Consider the following 17,311-nt stretch of genomic DNA (forward strand, 5'->3'; position numbering starts at 1 on the left):
ACCTCTATTCTTTACCAAAATGCTGAGCATGTGCATGGAGCTTGCTGAAACAAGCTTTTTCTCAAAAGACCATTTCAGTTAAAAGGATTATGTTTGTTTGTTTTTTTAACTGATGAAATAAAAAATGGCAATATTTCTCCTTCAAGAAAAATTGAAAACTATAAAGCCTGCTTCTTTAGAGTTATTATTCCTCCTTTACCTTGTGCCTCTAATTAGATAATAAAGACAAATGAAAAAACACTGGATTTGTACTTATAGCTTGAAAACGTCTTAACAGGATTTGTTTTCAGACTTCTTGGGGAAATGCTTAACTTTCCAACAGATGATGCATACCTCACTTATAGAACTATAAGCTCCTGCTAACTTGAAATCCCTCATATATGAAATTCACTTCCATGGCCATTCTGTTCAGGAAGAGTTCATCTTTAGGAAAACATTATTCCTGGAATGCAGAGTGAGTCCATGGACTTAGACCTGCAAGACACATTTAAATTCTCTAAAGAGGCTTTAGGAATTCATAGCAGTACTTGATCTACCTTTAGGGGATGGAATATGCCTTTTTTGTGCTGCAACAGCTGAAAGCCTTAATTGGTTGATCTTTTCACCAACAATTCATTATATTTCGTTATGTGCCTTTTATGTGTCTGTTCTGTTGCCCCAGTGCCTTGCTAAATACTACCTAGCTGCAAAATGGCATCTTTGAACGAGAGAGAGGGGCTCTGGCAGTTGCTCTGTTCCTAGAAAATGAAAACAAAGTCAAAATTAAATGAGAAAACAACTGTCACCACAATGATAATCAAACTGCAAACTGTATTAGTATTTCTCCTCGGGAAGCTCTGGGATGAGGCAAGAAGATGCATGACTTCCAACAAAACAATTATGTTATGATGAGGCTGCCCTAATGTGTTCAGAAAGTGTTCAGACTGTTGTTAAGACTGACTTAAATGGAAGGGCACAAGCAGGAGCCTAAATGGCAGTAAGGCTCCATGATTTCTTCAGTCTGGAAGATTAGGATCAGTGTAATTAGAACATGATGCAAGTATAAAATCCAGATCTGGATTTCAGGTTTTCCCTCGAGAGCTGGAGAATATGCAGAGGAAGGCTATTGATTCAAACTGATTTTGTAAAGGAAATATGTAAGTTTCTGTCTTTATCTGTTGGCTCTCATACCAAGGAGTAAATAACGTCAGCCTCTCTGATCCCTGAGGGATGATTATTTACAACACTGGTGATGTGCACCGAAGAAAAATACAACTTGTTCCTGAAAACCACTGATTAAAGTGATCACAGCAAAGCAAAATAACTTGGCTTCCTCCTTTTATCACTCATACCTGCTTTACCCCTTGTTACTCCACACAGCAGCACCAGTTCCAATTTAATCTGCAGGAAAGGGGCTTGTCTGCAATGATCAACACAATTCAGCCTTTACAAACATTTACCAGTGGCAAGGGACCTTCTAGTAATGTTTTTAGCAGAAATCTTTTTAAGAAAATTGATTGCTAAAACATGAACTTCCACAGATACAGCACGAGGAGAAAAAAATGACAGAACCATGCCTTCCACTGCCTACTCACTGCAAAGTAGCACTGTGAGGGTAAGAACTACTACAGTGGGAGGGAAGTACAGCCTGGGAGATGTGTTCAGTCCTGTGTCATCTGCTGTCACTGCTACAGCCTCTGCCACGAGTCTGTCATGGAGGAGATTCATAAAAGGCAAAAGCTCCCAGTGATGGAATTGAGCATTCACTTCCCTTTTGAGCCATTGCAAATCTTTTTCCCAGTTTCTCTCCCCTCTCCTGTTGCCTCTCTGCATTGCTCCAGGAGCTGGCTGAAACACTTTTCTCCGTTTCCTCTGCCACACTAGAAGTATGTCACAGCCTTTATGAAGAGCTTCAGGAATGCAAACTGTGCAAATTGAGAAGCACAGGAAAGCTGGGCTAGAAAGAACTCAAGACCTCCACCTACACAGGTGAATCTCCCTGGCCAGGACAAGGTTTTTGAGAAGGCTTCCACTGATGGATGCTGCATGACTCCCAAAAAAAACTACACTAATGTTGCCCCACCCCCAGCCAGTACAGACTTCCCCATGTACCTAACCTGAATCCCCTACTTCACTCCATCATTGACACTGAGAGCAATTTAGGCTCCCTGTGTCAGTTTTGCACACATATAATGGCTTGGAAGTTCCTCCACATGAACCAAACTTTGTGCTGGTGGGGTCTTCCATCTCCCAGACACCAGCAAGGTCCAGTGACTGGAAGCTGGAACGTGACCTAGAGAAACAGGGTGCAAATTCAAACACAGGTAGTTTAACAACTGGGAGAATTCACCACAGGCAGTGCTGGCATCTATAATGGGCAGCTTAAAATTAGGATACCGGATGTTTTTAAATGATCACTGTGTTTCAAAGAGGCATTAATTCAGAAACATCCTCTACTTAGTGTTTACTTTGCATTATTGTGCCATATTATCCTATAATTGGTTGTTAAGTCAGGATTGCAGCCTGGCAGGTTCCTCTTCCTTGCCTAATTAGCATTTCCTCCTCCTTGCTCAGTGCAGGACTTGTTTTTTTCCCCTCTACAGATCCCTGTCTCCTGCACACACCCCTTCACAAGGCACACCTCTTCCCTCTCCCTCCAACAATCCAGCCCTTCCCATGCAGAAGAACTCCTGGTTACTCAAAGTGGGTTGACACCAAGTTTCTAACAAAAGGAGCTGTTCAGCTGGACAAGCTCAAGGCAGTGGAAGTGTTTCACACTTGGCAGCCCAGGCCAGTTTGCTTTTCAGATACTGTATTTTTCCCTCCTGCCTAATCAGTCATTTGCCTTCCCCTCCTCCTCAAGCATGGACTTTCCTGAGGCTGAGCCAACACATGGCACCACACAGAGGTTGTGCCACATGAAGACCTGGCTCTTGTGATGACAAATCCTCCTCTATCACACAACCAATCTGCTCCTCTACACCCACGGCCCCAACACTTGGCTTACACAGGGTGTAAAGTTCTTCATAGCATGAGCCCTGTGTCTGCTGCAGCTTAAAGTGTCTGTAAATCCATGGGGTGACAGCCAAATCACAGCATCATCCTTGCCATCATCAAATCTCATCTCCTTCTAGCACCCTCAACTGGGCTGAGCCAATTTCCTCTTGTATTTTGGCCTCAAAAAATATGGCTTGTTTCTACCCAGCCAATGCTCCTGCTCCTGTAAAATCATGTATCAAAGCCAACAGAACCCATGTGAGACCACACATGAATATTGTACCTACTCAGAGCAGTACCAGAAACACTGGACAACAACAAACTGCAACAGAACCAGAAATAAACTGGAAGCAGCTTGCAGAAAACCCAAATTAAACAACACTGAGTAGTCTGGCACAGTAAAATAGGGGAGATTAAAAGAGTTAATCTGGGTAGCTTGGCTGAGCAGCACAACTCGACAGCTATAGCCTGGACTCAAAAAAACAATTTAAAAAAAAAAAAAAAAAAAAAAAGAGAGAGAGAAAAAACTGTACCCTTGTACAGGAAACAGGCATTAGAGGTAATGAGGCGACACAAGTTTGGACAATGAGAGTCATTTGAGCAATTAGGAATGAGATTTGGTACCTGTCTCACCTCTATCTAGAAACAAACTTGCAGAGCAGGGGAGGAAGCTTGATCTTGTGCTGCCCCCCCTTCCAGAGCAAACAGCAAGCACACAGGGGCTGCCCTGCCCTCGGCAATGCTGCATCTCCCACAGTGCCTTACAGGGACATTATTTGCCCCAGATAGGACACAGAGGTTTTTGCAGTTCCTGCTTATGATGGCTTCGGGTTACATGCGGGGAAACATTCAGCTCTTCTGAGGGTCACACTCCTTCTGATAGCACAGATGTGGCTTACCCAAACAGCCCAAACCTTTGCTGGCCCTCAGGAGTGGGGGAAATTTATCAGATCAGCCTCTGATTTCAGCTGCTTCCACAGCACAAACAGGGCTGCAAAGAAGTAAGATGACATCTGGTTTCTTGCAAAGAACAGCAGATAATTTAGGGAGATTAAAGAACAGGCTCCTCTCCCACAGAAACCATCTCTGCATGGCCGGGCAGCAACCTGGCTCTGCTGGAACGATGCTGCTCGAGCGCCTCTCTGTGGATCTGAGCTCCTCTTCCTCCCTCTCACAAGCCTTCTCAAGCCACTGAACTGATTTTTAAATTTTATTTTAGTTTTTTAAAATACAGAGCCAAAATGCTCCTATTATAGCCAGGTAGAACCTCTGAGATCACTGAACTTGGAACTGAGGGGGGAGTTGGCCCAGCCAGAACTCTAAGTGCTTCATCTTTTGATGGTGATATTTATGCTATCTCTCCAGGCCCTTCTATAGTTTCCAGAAGCAGAACAGCTCAAATTGGTTCAGACTTACAGCTGCCTATGGCTCATGGAGTGACCAGGTATGGAAGAACTGCTGGCAAGGAGCAATCTGGTGTCTCTGGTCCTCTCCAGAATGTGCTGTGGAACTCAGCACACAGCTCCCTCACCAACACATGTGTCAACACACTGATCATATTAATTTCTCTGTATCCCTTTGAGGGAGCAGGAAACAAATGGTCCCCTGCTGAAGTCATGGGTAAAAACAAAGGCTCTTCATCAGCCTCCTGCAGCTGCTTGTTGTTTTCCTTTCTCTGTGGAGCCTGCCAGCTCCTGGTTATCTTGGCCAAGCACATGATTAAGCTTTTAGAGCAAATGCAAACTGCAAACAAGCAAGCACATCTTGAGATAAATACACAAAACTGGTGGATGCACAGTACATCTAACTGTTTGGCAAATCCTGTTCTGCCTCTTTTTCTGATGCTGCAAAAGTCCTGCTCCTTTTCTGGACAGAAAGCAGATGGAGTAGGACCAAGGACTCAGATCCCCAAGCCCTTTACATTTGCACAAATAACAAGAATTAGACCCAGTGCTGTTCAAGGGGCCACATATCAGTTGTGCTGGCTCTCTGCTGCAGGGGAAGGAATGCAGGAATAGGAATTCCTTCCCTTGCCCAGCTTTGGCAGAAGGTCCATTGTTTTTTAACCCATCACAAAACTAAAATAATTTAGTTGTTACTGCTGCCACAGCAAGGACAGAAGAAAGGATCAAGGATCATTCCTTGTTCATTTCAGTGCTGAACCAGGAGGCTCAGTTTGAATAAGCATTGAAGGTGGTTTGAGCTAACCCCCTTGGCTTGGCACTGAAGCAGATGGCAAGTGCTCCCACAACCCAGTATCAATACCTGTAACAATCAGATGAGCTGTGAAGCTGTAATCTGTGGCACATGGAAAATGACAGCACAAAAGGCTTTACTCTGGCCCTCGAAGCCTTCCACAAAGGCAGCAAATTGAAATTTTTAATTCAAATAGTTTGTGTTTCTCCAGAGCAAAGCCAGGCATCTGAGACTGTGGAACAAGTGGAATGCTATTCCCCTTTCCTCCCTCCACAGGACTCTTTCTGCTCCAGCTTGAGCTCTCTGTACCTAGGGAGTAAGGAATCTCTGGAGGTGAGGTCTCCCCTGTTTTTTATAGGATAAGGCAGGCAAGAGGCTTTTCTCCAGCTTTATGAGAAGGAGAGACAGAACTACTGGTGGGTAGCAGGGGATGAAATTTTGCTGCCCTCGACTAGCCAGACACCACCACAGGATTCACCCTGGCGACAGGAAATTAGGGAAGGCCGTCGGGTAATACGTGATGTAAGGTCATAGCTACACTTTCCATTACAAACTGGAGAATTAAGGCAGAGTGAAAAGAACAAGCAGAATGACAAGCATCTGGCTGCAGGTTCCCAAAAGAAGTGATGCAAAGGTCACCCAATCGGAGGTGACACATTGCCATCTAGTGACAGCATCAGCTCAATGCATCAGCTGAGCTCTGACAGACCTTGGCCTGAGGGTCCTGAGGACCTTCCCAAACTGAGAAACATCCAACACGAATCTGTTTCAACATCAAATGAACTTAGGGATGAAGGGGAGGAGCAAGGAGCAGTCTGACTGACTATAGGATGAAAAGGAACAAGCAGACACTTGGGTAAGGCTCACACCCCCTGACAAGCTTGCACAATCCCTGTGGCACAAAAGACAGAAGATTGCAGGGAGATGCTACTTTCTCAACAGCATTACTGAGGATGTCCTGCCCAGACGCCTCCTGACTTTGTGCCATAAATAGCCTCCACTTCTGATTTTACTGATCCCTCGGAATTACTCCTGTTGCAGCACAGGCCTGGGTGGGGCACAGCAAGGCTCAGGGGAATAAAAAAGAGAAGAAAAGAAAAGGGAAGAAAAAAAAAAAAAAAAAAAAAAAAAAAAAAAAAAAAAAAAAGGAGGAAAAGAGAAAAAAAAGAAAAAAGAAAAAAAAGAAAAAACAAAAGAAGAGGAAAAAGGAAAAGAAAAAAAGAAAAAAGAAAAAAGAAAAAAAGAAAAAAGAGAAAAAGATAAAAGAGAAAAAGGGGAAAAAAAGGAAAAATTAAAAAAGAAAAAAAGAAAGAAAAAATAAAAGGGAAAAATAAAGAAAAAAGAAAAAGAAAAGGGGGGGAAGCAGGACTAAAGGTTTCAGAGTGCTGCTCTGGAACCAGGTTTTACTTCATAGAGCTCAGGACTGGAGAAGGTCACCTATGTGCTTGGCTGGGAGTAGAAAATCCTAACAGGGGGACAGCTCTGGAGTACCCCCACAACCCACACATTTTGACACTGGGCTACACAGAAGAAATCTGGTTAAATAAGCAACTGTGTCCGAGGAAAAAAAGAGGCAGGAACTTGGGTAGTTTATATGGAATCTTCAAAGAGGGAATGTCTGGGTGTTTGCTTTTGGCTTGGCTAATTCAGGGGGATGTTTGCCTGAAAACAAGATGAGAAGCATCTCCCTCTGAAAGGGACAGGAAATTCTTTGCTGAAGGAAGAGGGGAGAGTTTTGTGGCGGGGATCACAGCAGGCTGGCTGGAGGTGCTGGGCTGAAGGTGCCTATGTGTCTAGAGGTGAAATTTAGCAAGTTAAAAAAAATGCAGGAGAGGGTTAAGCACTGCCTCAGCATTTCAAATTCCCTATAACAACTCAGGAAAGTCTCAGAATGCTGAGAGCCATCTCCATTAATTCCAGAGGTGACAGTGGTCAGTGCAACCAGGCAGAGACCCTGGCCATGACCTCACCTGGCACATCTTGCGCAGTCTAAAACATGAACCCATCTCAGATGCCCTGCTAGGACCAGACTCCCCAGTGGAAGTATCGAGCCCAATTCCCACTCTGCTCCTTCACCTTTCCCCAGTAACATAAGGGAGAAGTCCTGTGGGAATACTCTTACGTAGGGCCTCCTCAGATGGGGCAACTCTGCTGGGAAAGGAGCTGCCAGTTTCAAGGAGGGGCAACAGGAATGGTAGCCCTGGGAGAAAGGGAACTTAATTGGAAAGCCTGTTTTGGGAGAATAAGCATGTCCCAATAACACAAAGGCCTTATGAAATGTGGGATGGGTGGCTGTAAAGCTGCAGAGACACATACTCCATCCCCATGGGCCAGCAGACTTGTTCAGCCTGTACCTTGATGTCACTGTCTGCAGGACATAGGCTTGGGGAAAGACCTGTAGGCAAAAGGGTATAAGAAAAAAATAGCACAGTGGGAAATGGAACTGTTTTGTACAGCAGATGTCCAGCTTGACCTCCTCTCCCTGTAAGACAGCCCTGCTGCAGCTCCTAGGTTCTTTTCCATCTCCTTCAGCCAGGAATCCTTGGGCAATCATGAGATCTCCAGCCAAGCTTTTGTGCTGCCTGCATTGGGAAACCATGTTGAGCAATTGGAAAAGAGGAGAAAAGGTCTTTCAAGCAAGCAGCCTCTGCTATATCTTTAAAGGAAGATTTAGATTTTTATTTTTTTTAATAAAACCCCTGTGAACTCCATGCAGCCCACCTCTTTTCCCATTAAGGCTTGACAGGCTTGACTGAGACTGACATATCCTCCAGCTCAAGTCCTCAAGATCCCATATCCACCAAAGAAATTACATGGAGCAACTCAGTCAAAGAATCTGACCTGTAGCCTCAGAAGTTTAGTGAGACATGGTTTCACACAGGATCTCTGAAAGCTACATATCTCATTCTCAGCACACATTCAGGCAGATTCCACCAAACATGAGAGCAGAAAACCTGCTGGTAGCAAACGAGTTGACAAAAGCAGCTGCCATGAAACAGAGGAATGCTGAAGCAAGTTCCTTGTTGTTTTAGAGACTGTCTCTATGCTGTCTGGCTTATGTCTGTAGGGAACACTGGCAAACTAGAGAACTGAGTTTGGCACTTCTGGAGAGGAGAGAGAAACTGCTTTCACTGAACCTTTTTGGAGCTTGGAACTGCACTGACCATTTTCAGAGAGCTCATTTTTAGGATTATTCTGGATCCACACCAGGCCTTTTGGAAGGGACAGGGAGTGGCAGGAGGAGCTCTCTAAGCTGGAAGAGGGACTTCTTCTAAGCTGGGAGGGAACCAGGGCATTTGTAGCACTTAAATATTATTGCTGCTACTCCCTTAGCTAAAGCATGGCAATCAATGTTCCTGCATCTGCCTTGCAGCAGAACTCCTGTGCAATCATCACCTCCACACCAGCATTTGCTGAGATCCTTCTGCCAAAGAAGAACAGGCTGACTTCAAGGTAAGACTGACAATTCAGGGAGCTTCGTGGCCTTACACAGTTCTCAGCAGGGTGAAGGCCAGACAGATTGTTGGAAGAACAGGAGTAAATATTGGGTAGGACTCTTGGAGTGCTGCTGCCCCTGACAGAAATTCCAGAGGACAATTGCTGCTCCTCATGGTTGCTCACTTACCAGCTTGTGCCCGGTGTCTTTGGAATTAAGGCTGCAATTCCCACTTTGTTTAGGATTTTAACAAGTAGGAAGCTTTAATTGTGAAAGAGTCAGATGAGCCCTGGAACAGAAATACAAAAGTAGCTGGAGGAGGAGGAGAAAAGTGAACAGGTCCTCTTGGGAGATGCTGTTGCAGTATGTGCAGGAGAATGAACAGGGCTATGGTTTTTCCCTGCCTCAAGAAAGAGTATCCCACTACTTCCAGCACTAAACTTTTAGCATTCTTATGCCAGCACCAGCAAACACTCAGTTATAGATAGAAATGAGTAACTCAGTTTGAAAAGTACCTCCACCAGAACTGGCAGGTTTCAGAGGAATCAACAAACTGAGGCATATACCACAGCTGTGTAGTTACAGGTGCTGAAAAAAAGCACAGGCAGAAAGTTCTTTCATACTTAGCTATGGTTCTTTCTGTCTGGTCCAAGGTGTTCCTAAAATTTACTGCACTTCGGTCTCAGCTCTGCATCTGCCTCTGCTGCTCCAGAGAGGACACCAAACCCACACCCTCCACTTATCACAAGGCCCTAGGGCCACTCTGTCACCCTATAACCTGTTATCTCACGCCCTCTTTGCAGGGCTTTCTAGGAAATCTATCAGCCATTCTGTTTTTCCTCCTGATTTAGCACTCCTCCATAGTGCAGCTGTCAATTGCTCAGCTCCAGAGCACAGCCATCCCTTCCTAGGTCAAGGAAATCCACATCACACTCACCCATTCCATCCACAGCAAGCAGGACATGGGAAGATCCTTTCCCAGGTCTGAGGCATGGATGGCACAAATCTCCATCTTGACTGCATCCCAAGCACAGGTGTCCACACAGTCAGACACCCTGAAGGCAGCCAGACCCTCAGACAGACTGACAAAGATGTATTTTCCAGACACTGCAAGGCAATAGGCTCTCCCAGTACCTGCCAAGAAAGGGAAAAGAGGAATGTACCCAACAATTTCCCCAGTGGAGGATGAATGGTACTAGTGATACACTCCTGGGCTTTGACCAACAAAAAAGGTTGATTTATTCTGCATGGGAAAAAAATTTCTTGTATGAGCTTTCATGGGAAGAGCATGGGAGAGACTCTCGTCTGTCACAGAGGTTGTTCTGTGTTAGGACTGAGAAAATTTGGGGTTTTTTTTCCCACCTTTCCCCTCACAATAACAAAAGGGCAAGAACTCAGCCCTCCCATTGCAAACACAGAGCTTCAGTGGGATGCTGAGCTCCTCCAGGCAACTGCAGCATATCCTCCTGGATACCTCCATGGGGAAGGCTCTCAGTGTTCCCACTAGAGGATTCACCATATCACAGAGCTGTGTTTGCCCATTTATGTGCTACTGACTAATTACTTTCCTCTGGGCAAACAAGGGTGGAGCCAGCCTGAGAAGCAGAAGGTGAGTTTAGTGCTGTTTAATATCTGCTTCTCTCTTTTCAGAGAGGTGTGATAGCTGGGTGGGAAGCAGAACCTGTCAGACAAGCTTAGGCAGTGCAGCCTTTTGAAGTGAATCAGCGGGATGGTGGTGGATTCTGAGGAAAGAGATGAACAGAAGGATGTAAATCCAACTGAACAGATATTCTCTAGAAAAAGTGCTACTGTGATTAATGCTACTTCTGCTGCAAGGGGCTCTGAACCTGGAATTCAGCTGTAGGAAAGCATTTTGTCGGCTGGACCTTAAGATTTTGTGGCTCTCCGAGCATCTCCCTCCTTTCAATGATTTCCACAGCATTCTCAAAAACCAGCATCATCACTTTGTTGATCATCCTGAAGGGCTGAGGCAAACCATTGCACTTCCGATTGGGATCCTGCAGGAAGAAATCTTCCTCTTCATCCTTCAACCAATTCTTTTCAGATGGCAGAGGAATCTCCAGGAGATGCTTCCAGACACATGCAGCCATTCCCCTCCAGGTGCAAAGCACACCACAGGGGCAGGAATCACAGCAGATGCAGAAGAGCCAAGAATCGTGTGGTTTCTGCTTTCATGAGGTAATGGGGAGGGAGGGGGAGATGATGAACGATCTCTAAGAGGAGAGGGCGATTTCTCTCAGGACAGCAGCCAGAGCAATCTTGTTCTGTATAGCTCAGTTCTATCACTGCATCACCTCTGTTACTCAGGGGATTTGTCCTGCCCTGGGCCTGTCAGCCCGGACACCCGCAGACTGCCTACAGACAAATGGGGTGTAAAAGCTTTGCCACAACTTTGTATAGGAATTATGACACACAAAAAAAAATTTAGCTTGTTCTTCATTAAAAGACTCATTCGGCCTGAATGAAATCCCAGCAATTAATTTGGAAAGCGGGGTGATTTCACTGGGAAGTTTTAAGCTTCCTTCCCAAGCCACCGGGTGCGTTCCGAGCATCCCCCCGGGGCCCGGGTAGCTCAGGCCGAAGCCGGGCTCACGGCGGGCCCAACCCCACCGCTCTCACCCCACGCAGCGGCCCAACCTCGGAGCAAGAGCCGGGTTCTGAGCGGCCGGGCCGGGCCCGCTCTCCTCCCGCCTCCCCGGTGCAAGCGGGAGGGAGGGAGAGCTCCGGGGGGAGCCTTTTGCGGGGACACCGGCCCCGGCCCGTTGACGGTCGCCGTGGCAACGGTGAGGGAACGCGGGGCCCGGCCGGGAACGCACTCCGGAGCGGAGGGTTCCCCCGGTGGGGCGGGGCCCGGGTGAAGAGGGGCGGGGCGGAGCGGTCTCGTCCCCCGCACACCTCCCGCAGCTACCGGCCCCCCGCCGCCACCATGGAGAGCTTCGTGGACTTCACCAACCGCAGCCAGGGCCGCGACCAGATTTTCCGGTGAGTGCGGGGCCAGGCGGCCTCCCCGCGCCGTGCCGGGGCTGAGCCCGCCGGGCAGCGGCCCCTCGGTACCGGTACCTGGGGAACCCCCGCGGTGTCAACTCCTGACCCGCGGGTGATGGGCCCTCAGCAGGCCCCGCAAGGCCTCCTCCTCAGGGGGCAGAGCTGCCCGGTGCCCCCGGGAGGGCCCTGCCTGCCGCTCACCGCCCGGATGGCCTCAGCCCCGCACCCGCTCCCTCGGGCAGAACTGCGTGACCTGGAACGCTGCCCTGCTGCTCCCATCCAGCCCTCTGAATTGTCCCTGGTTCACCTCTGTGCCGTTTTCCTCGTTTTTTCCATTCCAGAGCCACTCAGTACACATGCATGTTGCTTAGCTATCTCATAGAGCGTAATGCTGGTAAAAAGAAGCTGGTAACGAAGCTCAAGCAGTTGGAATCTAGCATGAGCTCTGGCCGGAAAAGTAAGTACCTGGTGTCTAGAGGGATAAGTCCTCCCCTTGCTGCTTTCAGCAAAAACAGCTCCTGGCCTTGCGTTGCCAGCTTACCTTGAGCCGCAAACCCTCTTTTAATATATTCACAAAATTGTCAATAAACCTCATCCCTGCCTCGGCTTGCTGGGCTGGATGGGGCTGAACAGACATTTGTTGCTTCCTCAGCCTCCTCTCTGATTAGGGAATCTGAATTATCATTGGGAGAACAAGGGAAAGAAGTTACCAGTCTGCTGGTGCTGCAGGGATCCAGTTGTCATTGCTGTTCAAGGACAGACCACAGAGTTACTGTGCAAGGCTGGCTCCCTGGGCCCTCATTAATCCTTCCAGTTAACAGGTTGAGGTGGCCTGAAGTTAAAGATCCCCATAAAATCACCTCTGAAGGATCAGCCTTTAGTATAGCCTTTTAAATCTTGTTTCACATAGTAATTTTCATTAGCTTTTACACTCTACTAAAATCACGTTACCCTTCCATGCTTTTCTCACAGTGTCCTGGTTTGGGCCAGAATTAACCATTTAACCAGCTAACCATTTGCATCACTTTTTTCTGTTTCAGAGTTGCATCCATTACATTTAAGCTGTTGCTGTGCTTGTATTGCTTGCTTTAGGGTTGATCTTGCACCTACTTTCCAGTTGCTCAATCCTGGCACAAATTCAATGTATGAGGCAAATATTCTAATTTGATGTGTTGCCGTGTGTTTTACTATCCCAGTTAGCTCCAGAGTACAATAATTTCTAGCAGAGAGGGCAGCAGGTTTGGCAGCATAGCCATAATGCTTTTGCTTCTGCTAAACAAATCTCTAATAAACATCAAGTCTAAATTCAGGACACTTGCACTTCCACTAAGATTGGGTGCTGCCAACATCTGGCACTATGACAGTGCAGCAGGTTATGAAAAGCACTTTGCATAATACTGTGTTAACATTTACAGACTGAAACCTAAGAGGAGCAGTGAATGAAATTAGGCTTGCCCTGTATTATAGCCTGAAATGGAATATACAGCTCCTCTTTGCAGGGATCTGTGGGTACCTCTGCCAAATCCGTGGCTAAGGAGGGACTTGGTGTGTTCAGCACATGAATTTCCAGCATTCACAGAAGTTTAGGAAAGATGTAGCTCATGGTTGCAATGGGGTTAGTGCTGTAACATCTCCTGTCCACAGAGGTAGGGGAAATCCAGAGCAGCACACAGCTGAAACTGGAGGCTCTGGTTGTGTCATTCAGAGCTGTTGGTGATATTGGCCCAGAGGGCACCCAGGTGCTGAGCACAGAGCTGCAAGAGAAGGCTGCAAGTCCTGGCTATTGACAAAGTTTGTGTGTAGGTCCTGGGCTGCTGAAGGGCAGAACACTCCTCTTGCTAACCCTGGCTTCTTGTGCTAAGAAGAAAACGCTTGAGTTTGCAAATGCCCAATGGCCACCGAGTTTTTAAGACGGTGCTGAGCTGTGCTGCAGAGGGCTGTGTCTCTGGCTGGGGTAGAGGCCAGGCCATGCTAACCACTGTGGGGTTTCTTGCAGTGTTCAGACTGGGCAACATGGTACACGCCTTGGTAGCAGCCAGGAGAACTACACAGCTGCCAGATGTGGTTCCTCGCTTCTGCCTCACAGCCTCCAACCTGACCCGGGCCCTCTACTTCATCTGTGATGCTGTCCTGTGGCTGAAAAGTGTTGGGCTCCAGCCTGATGTTGATAAGATGAAGTGGAGAAATTGGGCTACCAAGTGTTACTACGTTTCACTGCTGCTGAATCTAGCCAGGGACTGGTACGAGATCTCCTGGAGGCTGGAAGAAGCTGTGCAGGAGGAAAAGACAAAGGAGAATTTATTGTGGGACACATACAGTCAGGAACTAAACGGTGTGAAATGTGATAGTTTGCATGGTGTCTTCCATCTGCTGTTTCAGATCCTGAAAAAACATCCTCCTTTGCTGCTGGACCTGATGAAGAATCTCTGTGATCTGTCAGGCCCTTTGGATACATTAGGAATCTACAAGACCAACCCAGGAGTGATTGGGTTCTGTGGTGTACTCTCCTCACTGGTGGGGATTCTCACATTAGCAAGCCCACATCTGAAGCTGAAACAGTGACAAAAAGAGCTCCATAGTATTCAGCAAGCCAGCAGCTTTGATACTGATAGGTTTTTATCCTCCATACAGCACTTTCAGAATGAACATGTCTCACAGTAACCTGAAGATTAATTTTGTCCTCTGAATGAGTGAATTCTACCCTTTTTCCTTCCCTGTATCTTTGCCTGGTTCCATGACACACTCCCTGATGGAGTGGAGATTGGAGAAGGCAGGGTGATATTTCACAAACAGGAACAGGGTTTGGAACATGGCTGCTAGATAAGGAAATATTGATGTTCCTATATTTTAATACAGGGTTGTGAAATAGCTGCATAGGCAACTCTACTAGGTATATGACTCATAACTAATTGTGTTTACACTGGAAAGCTGGAATTCACCAATCAAAGGTTCCTACTGATTTTTTATAGTGGGCTCAGGCAAGTTAGGAGCCATGGTTGAAATGGCCTGAAGTCAAGAATGAGTGTTCTGATGGGTTTGGGCTAATGGATCCTGTTACCTCTAGGCATTCATGCAGTGTGATGGTAGCTGAAGAGTGGCATGATCTGTCCTTCCCATGACCTCTGTAATATGCACTGGTGGCACTGGATCTGTAGTCTCATGAATGCCAAATTGTGTCCCAGGGAATCAGCACTTCTTTTCCTTCAATAATGTTATCCAAGGACCACTGGCCACTGAGTCTGACTTCTCCAGCAGTCCATGGCTGAAGGCTTTGGTGAAGGACAGCATGGGGGAGAAGCTTATCTGGGTGCTGATGATGCTGTGATTTGTAGGGAGCTGGGTTTCCAAAGCTCTGAGCCTGGAGCTTCTCACAAGCACTGAATTTCCCGTTACACACTCACCTTAAGTCCCAAACCCCTGTGATTCCAAGTGCAACAATTTTCTATTAATCATATTGTGATGAGGAGCTTGTTATGCTCTTTTCACTTTATGTGAAAAATACCAGTTTAATAGGGAGCTTTGGAACCTGCAGTTAAGGAGAGAAGCCTGGCTTAGTGTTCTCTGAGTCAGAAAAACTGCAAGGGTGTGTTTCTAGTTGTGTAAGCTCCCGGAGGGAAGGGAATGGAGTTTATTGTGGTACTGTGAGAATCCCCTGTGAGATAAAAAGCCTACTACTGGATTTGGGCATTCATGGTTTAGATTTCCTATCTGATTCTCCCTATCTTCCCCTCTCAGGACCATAAGATTTCTTGTGTGTTCCCTCACTGGTTGAATGGGTTCTACCATTTGAAAATGCCTTATGTTTGCCCTGCAGCTTTGTCATTGCCCATCACTTACCTTACTGGGAGTGATTGTCTGGCAGTGTGGTCTAGAGAAATGCTGTATCCAGCTGTCTAACAGGGCTTGCAATCTCTGTTGCTCCTGACTTGGCAGAGTACCAGTTTTGACACCATCTGGGAAAAATTTGCACATTATATAGGAGTTAAAAATACCATTTTTCTTCCTAAAAGTTAGGCCTGTGTGTTCTGCTACTTTCTGGACTCCTTGTTTAATCTGCCAGGAGGGGTGAACAGAGATTAACCTGGACCAAGGTGCTCTTATTATTTCTTATGCTGTCTGAAAACAGAAATTGAAAGGTGCTTGTCTCCTCTATTAAAAGGCTGGGGAGTTGAGTAGGCAAGGTAAGGCAGTTCCCCAGTTTACTTAAGTTGTTGTGGTTGGAATTACTTCCAGTTTGAATCTGAAGTGTTAGCGTGCCAATGAAGTGTTTGAAAAATGAGACTACTGTACAGGATAATGTAGTGTGCTTGAAGACCAAATGTGGCCTGCAGCTGCTCTTCTTTCTAATATGGAAATGGAGACCATTAAAAGTAGAGCATACTGGGAGTTAATTATCATGCAGCATTACCTATGAGATATGCTGTCTTCTAGGGCTTCCTCGCTTTTTTAACAATGGAATTATTTTGTTTCTTTACTTCATTTGTCTTTGAGCTCCAGGCATTTGGGGCCCATCCCTCCTTTGGTCAGGTTTATCATCTCTGTAAGTGTAGCAGTCTCTTTAAGGAAGAGCAGTCTTGATGATCTGTCAAGGAAGATTTGGCCATCTTTTCTCTACAGAATTTCATCCTCTTGGGGAAAAAGAAAACAAAACAAAACACCAAAACAATGTCTTGAATCCCTCTCAGGGGAGCCCTCAGATACAAAATACTGCTTTCACTCATTTGAAAACTGATTTATCTTTTTCTCTCATGTGTAATAGGTAAAGGGAAATGGATTGACACAGTGCTATGACCTCTAGCCAGCCACACCTTCCTGTGCCTGGCTAAGGGAGAAGATTTTGTTTCCCTTGTGCCAGGCAAACACTGCAAAGCCATGAGCCAGGCTTTGGTGATTGTCCTGTAGAGACTGGCATGGATTAGCAAGTAGAGAACCTGGGAGATGGGGCAGTGAATTTCCAGCCTGGCTCAACCTTACCTTACCTTACCTTTCCTGTTCGGTATGATATGGCCTGGAGCTTACAGGAGTAACTCTTTACTGAATGTTGACCACTAACACAGGCCTTCTGCTCCCCAGCTGGAGACTGCAATTTAATGTATCTTAACCTGATGTGGCTGAAGCCATAGAATCATAATCAGATGGAAAAAATCCTTTTAGTGCCTTTTTTTCTTTTTTGTATCTAACACAGCAGTTGGAACAAGGACAGCTGTTTGAGCACCAGCAATAAACCGAGGAGTGTGACACCGTGTCCGTGTGTGTAACTTAAAAAGTGGGGAAAAGGGATGCTGAAGGAGGAATCCTCCCTCCCATCTCTGAATTTTTGAAAGATTATGTTGTTAAAGAGATGTTGTCTACAGCTACACTTGGGCTATTGAGCTTTCCTTTCACAATAGCAAGGTGGCAGCCAGATCCTTCAAACTTCCTTACATTTCACTCAGGAAAACATGGAGAAATAACTATACAAGTACCAAGTAAAGCTGCATATACATCTCCAGCTGAGGTGGGGAGGGGCCCTGGGGGGGCCAGGATAGCCATTAAACCAAACTTGCTGTTATCTCTTGTCCCCTGCAGTAAGAGCCTTGTGAACTTGGAAGCTCTAAAATGTCAGTTCCTGAACAATGTATAAAACATTGCATTCAGCAGTGATTTAGCAAGTTTCCCAAATTACTGCTCTTGTACACATTTCATAACGGAAACAGT

General features: G+C 46.3%; 2 protein-coding genes across 2 annotated transcripts in view; one reads left to right on the forward strand and one right to left on the reverse strand.

Moving 5' to 3' along the window:
- The window catches only part of WDR93 (WD repeat domain 93), a gene marked incomplete at its 3' end in the record, with an annotated part of 75,858 nt that extends 65,083 nt beyond the window's left edge, over positions 1-10,775 (reverse strand). The window contains 3 exon segments of the mRNA XM_030457294.1: positions 9,546-9,641; positions 9,644-9,742; positions 10,456-10,775. Of these exon segments, the coding sequence (XP_030313154.1) occupies positions 9,546-9,641; positions 9,644-9,742; positions 10,456-10,719 (459 nt within the window).
- A 716-nt stretch (positions 10,776-11,491) lies between these two features.
- PEX11A (peroxisomal biogenesis factor 11 alpha) lies at positions 11,492-16,852 on the forward strand. The gene is made up of 3 exons (XM_030457292.1): positions 11,492-11,611; positions 11,956-12,071; positions 13,611-16,852. The coding sequence occupies exons 1-3, from the start codon at positions 11,556-11,558 to the stop codon at positions 14,174-14,176; spliced, it is 738 nt and encodes a 245-aa protein (XP_030313152.1). The 5' UTR covers positions 11,492-11,555; the 3' UTR covers positions 14,177-16,852.
- The last annotated feature ends 459 nt before the right edge of the window (positions 16,853-17,311 follow it).

Source organism: Calypte anna, chromosome 10, assembly GCF_003957555.1.
Source record: "Calypte anna isolate BGI_N300 chromosome 10, bCalAnn1_v1.p, whole genome shotgun sequence".
Classification (NCBI taxonomy): domain Eukaryota; kingdom Metazoa; phylum Chordata; class Aves; order Apodiformes; family Trochilidae; genus Calypte; species Calypte anna.